At 38.4% G+C, this 10706-nt stretch overlaps 1 protein-coding gene across 8 annotated transcripts in view; it reads right to left on the reverse strand.

The window, feature by feature from the left end:
• Positions 1-10706, reverse strand: part of ppp1r9a (protein phosphatase 1 regulatory subunit 9A) — a 66131-nt gene that overhangs the window by 49251 nt on the left and 6174 nt on the right. For 2 of the 8 annotated variants that reach the window (XM_015376484.1, XM_015376485.1), the window contains exons 1-2: positions 4766-5127; positions 1583-3075 (exon numbers count right to left, since the gene is read on the reverse strand). In XM_015376484.1, coding sequence (XP_015231970.1) covers positions 1583-2974 — 1392 coding nt within the window. In that variant the 5' untranslated portion in view covers positions 2975-3075; positions 4766-5127. Of the gene's footprint in view, positions 1-1582; positions 3076-4765; positions 5129-10706 lie in introns of those variants that run through there. The other 6 variants (XM_015376487.1, XM_015376482.1, XM_015376486.1 and 3 more) reach the window with 4 other exon arrangements.

A 10706-nucleotide genomic window follows, 5' to 3' on the forward strand; every position in this document is an offset into this window, starting at 1 on the left:
TCACAAACACGTCAAACTCTACGAGAGCAATGTTTTATCTGGTAATGCATTAGCAAATAGGATATTGAAGAATAAATATTTTAAAAAGACCACAATACAGAGCTTACAATAACTGTTTGTGGTGCAGTTTGTACCTAAAAATAACAGTTAAAATTAAATAAACTTAATACATTATTAGTTTATAGTTTTTTTTAGTCTGTGGTTTGTTCAAGGCTGTTGGATTGCACTAATGTTATATTTTTGTACTTCATCCAGCTCTTTTTTGTGTCTATGTCCTGTTTTGCCAGTGTAGCTCAGGGAATAGATTTCCCTGAGCTAGATAATAGCCCAACAGATTTGCTTTCACAAGAAGACCATTTTGACTGTTGCCCTAAGGTTTCATTTGGTACTTAGATATGAAACATTATTGAAAATGATTTATGGAGTAAAATCGTACACAATGGACACAGAGATGGAAAAAAAAGGTGAGAAATGAAGGGGTAAGAACTAAGGGGAGAGAGAAAGAGATACAGTAGAGATAGGAAATCATGCATAAAAACAGAGAAAAGAAAACAGCAAAAAAAGACAAAACATAAAGTATACTGTAACTCCTAGTCTGCTTCCACACCTGTATGAGACGAGAGGAACAGAAAAAAGAGAACATAGCAACAGCAAAAAGACGACAAAAGACAAGTAAACATAAAAAAAAAAAACTTCAAGAGCAATAGTCATGCCTTAGATATCCGTGTGTGGAAGACAAAACCTACAGTATGCTGATTACACAATGTTATTCAGGCAGGTATATATCTGCAGCTGCAGCTTGGTAATTGATATTACTGTGTATCCGTGAACACCTGGAATCAAATTCTGTGGTATGTACGCATAGACATATTCATGTATAAAGGATTTACAAAGCTTCTTCAGAAGGAAAATATGCTTAATAGCAGGTTTGGGCGGCCCCAGACTCAGACTACAAGGCCCCAGACTACAAGGCCGTGGACGGATAAAGAGGAGGCGCCAGCCCCAGATATCTGAGGCGCCCAAGATCACTGAGACACAAGGAGGGCAGACATAGGGATGGTCGCACCCACCAGAGAAGGGTAGGCGAGAGCACACAGAGCCTGACTCTCAAACACTCTACCTGACAAGTAGACTAGAAAAATTCACATTCATCAAGTCACATTCGCACAATCCCACCCTTACATCCATACAGACATACAAGTACTCAACGGAGATGTAGACACGGGCAGACACGGAACATATTCTTACGCTCCTCATACATACACTATCCTCCTGGATCCAGGGCCAAAATAAAAGGGTATCCTCCTGGATCCAGGGCCAAAACAAAAGGGTAGGTCCCACAGAAGCCAGAGCAGGTAGCCAATACACCAAAGAGCCCACTTCACCCACTTCACCCCAGCCAGTCACAGCCATTCCAGGGCCCAACATCAGTATGGGTTTCTCATACCCATGGCTGCGAGGCAATCCCAACCAGTCCACCCCCCAGGCCAAGTACGTCATGTCAGCCATCCATGCCCAGGCACCAGATAACCCCCCAGCGTCCCCTCACCCAACTGCAGGCACAGGCTTACGTCCAGCTTACTGTAATGGGAGAAGTGCTGAAGCGAATCTTCCTCTTATGTGGGATGTCCTCCTTGTTCTCTTCCGGCAGACCAGGGATCTCTGTCACATCAGAGCCAGGGTCATATACAATATCCTCATCATCGCCATACAGGTCATCATCGGGATCAGTACAGCTTTCCCCCCAACCCTGGTAGCAGGCGTCGCCATCTGCATTAAAAATCACCCGCTCATTTCCTGTATATTCATCCTCAGGTTCTTCTGTTTGATCCTTTAGTGTCTCAGGAAAGGTTCCCTGCTTTAAAGCAAATGCATCATCTTTGCTTTCACCAGTTTGTAGGGTTGTGGTGGGCAGTGGGTGTTGCGTAGCATCTTCATAAGCTTTTTTGGTAATCACAGCACCATCAGTAGAGTTTGAGGGTTTAGTGACTTTATGATCCTCAATGGCAGTTATTGAGTCTGAGGGATTTTCCTCTTCTTCGCAAGAACCATTAACTTGGCTTCCATTGGTGGTGGCACTATACAAATATTGTCTGTCTCTTCTAGAAGTTTCACTAATTTTTTCTTGGATTTCTTCCTCTTGTGAAGATTCGTTTTTGGCTTCAAATGTATCGGCTCCAGGACTGGGGTTTAGGAGGTCCTCAGCAGATGAAGAGACAGGAAGCTTACCCCCTATCTTGTTCCGGTAGTTTCCACGTATCGGAGATTGTCGGGAATCATCTTCGCTGAGATCACCTCCTTGGCGGTAGGATCCATCAGGTGAGTAGAGGGCTCTCCTACTGACTCCTCTATAGGATCCCCCCTGATTGTTTTGGTCTGCATTTTCAAAAACAGCGCTGAGCTGACTGACGGTTGGTGATGACGCCTCGGTTCTAGAGCACAAAGAGTCCAGGGAGTCTGTGCTTCCTCTGTTGGACCTGGCTCCTCTCCAGTCGTCAAGATGTTCATGAGAGCCCCTCTTATCCCGTCCGTAGGAAAAGACTGGTGATTGGGATTGGTCACGTGACTGCTGCTCAAATAGTTTCCTTGTCTCTGAAAACTTTGCCCCTGCACCCCCGATCCTTTCAGCAGATGAAGAATGTTGAAGTTTGATGACTGATCCATCAGTTTTGTTTATGAAGTTGGTGGGTTTCACTAGCTTTTGCGGTGAGGATTCATCCCTACTCCTGGCTCTATTTGATGTATTTTCTGAACCCATCTGCATAAACATGTCCTTAATGCGACTAACATGAGCTCCATACTGGCGACCCCTAGGTTGTTTAAGCCGCTCAAGATCTTTGGGCTTCGAGTCTCCATCAATCCGAGGCTGGTCAAAGGCCCTCTTTAGAGCCTGAAACTCAGCCCGGTAGGCATTACGGTGGGGGGAGTTACTGCGGAGGCTGGTTCTCTCCCCCGAAACCTCCGTCTTCAGCATGATGATGTCTTTGGATTTAGAGGCAATGTCAGCATTGCGGTGACCTCATCATAGTCCAGAGTCTATTTTGGCCTATTCCAGTGCTTCAAAGTTAGTCACACCTGCAGAGATGAAAAGAGATATAAGTAGAATGTTTTTATACTGCCCCATTCTGAGCTCAAAGGACACATCAGTAAAAGCATCAGAGAATCCTGATGAATCCTGTCTAAGGAACCTGAATAGTACTGTAAAGCAAGCACTGGTTCTTTCTGTTTACAACTCATTCCTACTAATGACACTTTTCAAGCCAAATAAGTACTGATAAATTGACATAACAATGTATCATAAATATAATGCTGATCACATTTGGTAAAAGTATATTAAATAGCAAACTGGATGGTTACAAAAATATAATTTATGTTATCATTTGCTGAAAAATGTTATTTTTATTTTGACCAGAAAGACTGCCAGACAAACAAGTGTGAAAAAGCACGGTACCACTAGCCAGATGAATGACAAGGCCAGTAATATGTGGGGGAGAGTATATCCCGATATTCTTTGCCAAAAACAGTCATATAAACTCTAAACACTACACTGCAAAAAATTGAAATCTAAATAAGTCATTATTTCTAAAAATAAGTGCATTTTTTCTTGAATTTAGGTGGTAATGAGACACTTTGCCAATGGAACAAGACAATTTGCATTTAAAGTAAGAAAAAATATTGTCTTATTTCAAGTGCATATTGTCGAATTATCGTATTTTAAGAGCAAAACTACTCATTCTATTGGCAAATCATTTTATTTACCTGCTCAAATTAAGGGGAAACACTTAATTTGAGAAATCTTTACTTATTTTTAGATAATTTTTTGCAGTGTAGTATGAGATAAAAGGGAACATTAAATAAAATGGACACTTTTGTGCAGTCTTACTTGGATTTGACCTGTAAGTGGCCCCTTGCCTTGGGGCTCTCCCTGTGATGCTTTTTAACATTCAAAAACAGAAATAGAATAAACCTCCTATATATCCAATCTAAAAAAGTAAAAAACTATGCATGTTTTAGTTTTTCTTCACTTTGATAGCACTCCTCCCTACTGGTTGGTTTCAGAAACTGAAACATTTCACCTCTCCAAACCATCACATGCATTAGGATGTTTTTTGCTTTATGTTTTCATAAAACGTGATGCATCACTTATTCAATATACAACCTCCACTAAAGAATAAAACACTTTTAATAACAGTCCTTTGCTTACATAAACCGCAATACTAAGGCAGCTAAATATTCCATATCTACAGCCATTAATATTTAATCTGGTTTGGAAATGCATACCACACACTAAGAGGTGAAACATCAGGAAATACTAAAACAAAAAAAGAGCACAGGGACAAGAAAAATCCATTAGTTGTTCTGTAACCCACAGCCTGAATGGTATAGGTGTAGAAGCTGAAATCTAAATGTCCTATTTATTAATAACCACACTGCACTCTCATGGGTCACCTATGTTAAATTCTTATTCAATAACTTTATTGCCTTGATTTTAAATGACAGAGTGAGTGTAAAAGCAGATTATAACACAACTGAGGAGAAATGTTCAGACAAACAAGCGCACCTCAGCAACACCGCGCAGAACATGACAGCTCAGCCCCCCTCCTCCCTTTAACCTGCATTTATTTACATCAATCTCCTTTGCAATCTCTCTTGAAAACATCCGGAACACATGCCATCGACTGTTCTCTGTGTTTTCATGCACACGAAGTTAAATGTTAACCACAAAAAAACCCACTGCTACTGCAAAGAAAAACAAAAGACTTACATCCAGTGCGCCCTGAGCTCCGAAAAACGCCTTACAGATAAGAAATGTAATCCAGAGATTAAATGTGAGGGAAATTATAGATTCTCTCGCTGGGAAATGTTCCCAAAATACCATTTCTGTCCCTCTCATGCAAGTAGTCCAGGACGGAACCGCCGCTATAGACACTGAAGCCGCTCCAACGCCATTGCAGGCAGTGGGTGATGCTGCCAGTTGCACAATAGGGGTGTCGATGCAATTTGGCAACCTCTCTCACCCAGAGCTGCACTCTAACAGCAATCGCCGGAGGGTATTACCCATGCACATCCACGGAGAGTCCAAGTGCGCTGACTCAATCCGATGATAATCAGCGGCGTGGAAATATTAAGCGTCATGTGACAGGTGCTCAAACCCAAACTGCTGCATTGGTTTGGTCCGATAATCTGCGCCGCGGAGGGGGTTTCAGTGACCATGCAGTCTGGCATAAATACCAACACACAGCCACTGCAACTTCGCTGGAGGATGAGATCTTAGCAGAGGGCTGTAGGTGGTGTGGGGGTCAAGGACCACACTGACACTGGGTGATATGGGTTCCTATTAGGGCTTCCAAGGCTCAGCAAGTGGAGCTAAGAAGTTTACAGTAAGCTTCAATTCAGTTTATTTCTATAGCGCCAATTCACAACACATGTCATCTCAACGCACTTTACAGTTCACCAGATCAAACTGATTCAAAGTTTTCCATCTAAGGAAAACCAGTTGATTGCATCGATTCCAATGCAATCCCTCACAATAAGCATGCTTGTAGTGACAGTGGAGAGGAACAACTCCCTTTTAACAGGAAGAAACCTCCAGCAATTAAACTGTGGCTTCTTTGTAAAGAAGGGTTCTGTGGGGTTGTTATGAGTAGTCAGGATCTTATCTCCAGTAAATGGTAGTTCTCCGTTTGAAGAAACAGGGAAGTTCTGAGCATTACTTGTTTAGTAGATTGGATTAGTTTTATGCTATTTTAAAACAACTACAATCTAAATGCTTAAAGGGGAACACTGATTTTTTTACATTGGGCCCTTGATTTTACATTATTACATCATGTTCTACTCACCCTTATGCGTTTTGTGTCATTTGGAGCTGTTCTGAAGATATTCAGTTTTGTAATATCCAAGTAGCGTCTTCCTATGGGCAACGAGTTGAAGGCAAAAACTAAATTGTTCATAATTTATTCTTTATAGTACGCCAGCATTCATAATATGTAGGTGAATCACTGTCCCATTCTTCCTGTCAGCCGAACTGCTACTAGTTTTACTCACATGCCTGGAAGATGTCTAGTGCTACTACCACAGATGATCTCGCTCTCGAAATGGAATTGAACAATTCAGATTAGCTAGACGAATTAATAGAAAGGGTAGAGCGTAGCCGCCTGTGGTCTGGGCTGCCTGTCACAACTCCAGTCCGGCGCGCGGATGACGTCATACACACTCCGCTTTGTTTAAAAAATGTATAAATATAAAAAATATAATCACGGATGTCTGAGGGACAGTGATTCCCCTAAATGTTATGACTGTTAGCGTACCATAAATAATAAATTATGAGCAGTTTAGTTTGTGCCTTCAACTCATTGCCCACAGGAAGACGTTACGAGGATATAACGGAATATCATCAGAACAGCTCCAAATGACACAAAACTAATATGGGTGAGTAGAACATGATGTAATAACATACAATCAAGGGGCCAATGTAAAAAAACTGTTTTTTTACATATATGCCTTTTATTTTATACTTGATCATTTTTATCTTAATTTAAGTTTGTTTGCCCTTTTTGAATGACCATTATTCATATGACAACATGTCATATACCAGTAAATGACCAGTATGTTGAACCTCTCTGAAGAAAAGGCTGGAGGCCCATTAAAAGACTCAAATAAACTAAAGCTGTTTTTCTTTTTGGTCATATTTTCTTCAAATGTATCATATTAATCTATATTTGAAAATACAAAAATATCAACAGTGTGTTTTTTTCATTCACTCAGTAAAATTCCTCACAGGTTAGGCAGATGGCCTTTACCAAAAACCCCTCATTCATTCAGCCCTGTTCAAAACAAGCTGTTTTGACTTTCCTACCCGCCCCCTACAACCTACGTTTATAAAGATACCCTAGGAGCACGGAGTTATAACGACGATGAAGGATGTAGCTTGGTCGATGGGCTGCTAAAAACCGCTCTGCACAGCTTTCCCCTTATGACATCATAAGGGTAAAGCTTTTCAAACATAGCATTCTGAGCACACATTAGCTAAGAGTTGGAGAAAGGCAATGAAAGAGGTGAAAAGGTTTGGTTTATTATGTCAATCCCAAGATCAGGCTTCATGACACATATCTCTGTTACTAAATGTTTATGATGTGAATTTAGCATAATATTCGACCTTTCATGGAAAAGTATGGGGGCCTTTTTCTGCCACTATTATAATTATCACGTAACTATCTCATAACTCATTATTTTGAAACACTATCTCATTATTAGGAAATAGCTAAGTCCTGACTCAGCTATCTCATAAGATAGTATCTCATCATTATGAGATGTTGTTGACTTGTTTCCTTCATGATATGATTTTTTGCATTCACTGCTTGGTAAAAAGCAGCTTCCTCTTCCTACCACTAGCACAAAACCTGGTCCATATTTGCATCATACTGCTGTCTTCCGGCTCCTCCTCCTCTTCAATTGAGATGTAATGTGTCTAGTTTTAAGATTACAGCTGTACAAACTTTATCCCTTTTAAGGTATTTTCCACATTAAATATACAACATCTTATGTTTTTTATTTAGTCTTTTATTGAACCATTTATTTAAGATCTTGTTGTTTTAAATCAGTTTAACGAGTCAACTAGCTCAGACACACAGCAACCTCAAACTTTGAAAAGTACAACTCAAAAATAGGTAGGAAAAAAGTTTACACCAATCATGAACCCATAAATAAATAAATTAAAACTTAAACAGTAGCAAAAACAAAAAACAAAAAAAAAAACATCTTACTGGGTACCAAATAAGTAACCAAATTTATATTAAAATGCATCACATTTACAGCCTGGTAAAATTACAGTACTTGTAAAAATCAACTCTGAAGCTTTAGGTCCTTTAGGAGATTATATATATATATATTTGTACTGATATGGAAACACCTATAGAAAGTAAACTCATCATACATGCAATATACCAGTGGTTTAATGGATAGAATAAAGCAGCCCCATCAAACATTATGTGGTCTATCAAAATAGATTATATCAGCCCTCAGCTTATATTACATGTTTTTGGACTTAGATACACACTTAATTAGTATAAAGATTTTAAATTAAATGATTTATTGTATACTGTACAGAGTCACCTTTTGGGGATTTAAAATCATGACAGGATAAAAAACATCATCCAGTATTTCAAACATTGATAATTTTCCTAGTTTTCCTATCATTTCTAAATTAAAATGATAGAATGACATATGCTTTTCAATCGGTTACTGGATTTCAGCCCCAAAGGAAAAATTAAACATCAACCTATGATGCTGGCACCAGTTTGTCTTAACATATTTAATTTCGCATAACTACACACATGCAGTTTGCTTGTTTTTGAAATGGCCTAGCAGGTGAATTTTAAATGAACATGAACCCACCAAATCTCATTATTTAATCCAAAAACTAAATGGCTAAATCATTTTATAATAAAAGCTTATTTTCAATTAATCAAGGGATATTTTCTTCCCCATTTAAGCTGAGCAGGACCAGAGTAAGACATTCTAACTGTTTAGGCCACACAACAGTTCACAGACACACCACCTAAAGCACAAAATCATGTGATAAATCACGAGGAAACAAGGAAGCTTTGTCAACACTAAAATGTATGATTATTTTTACATACACCACTGGGGTATTTCAGTGAGTCATTTAAGTTCAAATAAAATATTTTCACATGCACAGAAATCCTAACACTGTACAAATGAAATAATATAGGTAACTTATACTATTAAGGGGATATAAAAGGTACTTTTAAATGAGACTAAAAAAAGTTAGGCACAATAAACAGGATACCAAATTAAATGTTTCCTTATTGATATGAGCAAATTCGTACATCTTAAATCTAACCATTATGTTTCCTTGGAAGAAAATGAATATTTGGTTTAGGTTACAAACATTACCCCAAATTTTAAACATATCAGAGCTCTGCCCTTTCTATTATCTGACAGTACAAAGTACATAGATTCAGCTATTAGCTCCAACAGCTTTTTAGTCAATGAGAAAAAGAGTGTTATGCAGGGAAAAGCAAAGTGTAAGTGTGTCTTAGAAACTTGAAATTGACAGCAATAGCTTAGCTGATGAAGCTCTCCAAGATGGTGTCACAGCTGAACAGCTACCTAGGCCAGATGTAGCCCCCATGAATATAAAAAATAAACAGAACACATAGTAGCAGAAGCAACAATACATAATGCAAATTGGATAGAAGTAGAATAATGTATCTGATTGCAGAGATGGGGGATCTGGAGTCAACAAGTCATGACCATGTCATGTCTTCGCTCTGCCAAGCTAGTGAACCAAGTGATTCCAATCTGCACAGGTTAAACCAGATTGGACCCACCTGCTTCAGTGGCTAGGCAGAACAAATACATAACCTAAAGATGACTCAATGACTCCAGATCCCCCATGTCTGTCTGAGTGAGGAAAAGCAGTCATTATGTCCTCCAGCAGACTAAGGCTACAGCAGCATCAGCCTCTCTAACTATAAGCTCTAAACTTGGATGAAGACTAGGAGCTGGTTCAATATGAGAGGCATCTGCCCTCTGTTCTACTTTTATAAACTGTCAGAACCATCATTAAAACTTTTGAAATGAAGCTAAAGGTCCAAAAGTTCAAAGGGACCAAATATTTTCGCAAGGCACCGTATATGAATGAATACAGCTTCTTTTCAAAGATTCTTTTCCAAACAAGACAACTTTTGTCTACATTTAAAAGCACAAAAGTAAAGTTTATCCAAGTTTTTTATGCCTTAAAGACTTGCATGTACTACTTAACTGATTCATTTAATCAGGATGAATTATAAATACAACTGAGTATGATCAACATAGTAGTGACAATATATTCCAGACTGTCTGGTCATTGTATTATGTGTGTAAGAATGTGACTTGGATAGCAGAAGTACCACAGGAGATTCTTTTTTTTCTTCCTTCTTTCTTTTGAATAAGGTGGATCTACATTGGAGTTACTTTGCCACCTCAGGAAGTCCGGATGCAAATTTGCAGAAGTTTTTTTTCATTGCACGTTTTAGACAACTACTCCAGTTAAAGATTCTTTGATTACTAATTTGGTAAATTATTATTTCAATAACGGAAACGATGCAGGGTTTCAGACCAAAGGCTTACCTTTTTAAAACATGCATATAGTAATAAAAGTTCAATAAAATGCATGCAGAAATGCATTTTCTCAGACGATGCAACTTACTTTTCCTAAAACAGATCTTTCAAAACAGGGATTACTTTCCTAAAAAAAAAAAAAGATAATTAAAATAAAGAAGGAAAGTTACATCAAAGTAACAGTTTAACAGAAAAATGACAAATCAGACTTGACTATTTTAGCAATATACCGAATAATACAAACATGCACTGCAAAAAATAGAAATCCAAATAAGTAATTTTTTCTTAAAATAAGTGCATTTTTTTCTTGAATTTAGGTGGTGAGACACTTTGCCAATGGAGCAAGACAATTTACATTTAAAATAAGAAAAAAACAATTACATTGTCTTATTTCAAGTGCATATTATCTAATTATTAAGAGCAAAACTACTCATTCTATTGGCAAATCATCTTATTTACCTGCTCAATTAAGGGGAAATACACTTAACTTAAGAAATGTTTACTTATTTCTAGATTGCTTTTGCCGTGTGCAGTTTTCCCCCTTAAAGGCTGTGTCACACTGCCTTGACAGATACGATTCT

The sequence above is a fragment of the Cyprinodon variegatus genome, unplaced genomic scaffold, assembly GCF_000732505.1.
Source record: "Cyprinodon variegatus isolate N-32 unplaced genomic scaffold, C_variegatus-1.0 Scaffold135, whole genome shotgun sequence".
NCBI lineage: Eukaryota > Metazoa > Chordata > Actinopteri > Cyprinodontiformes > Cyprinodontidae > Cyprinodon > Cyprinodon variegatus.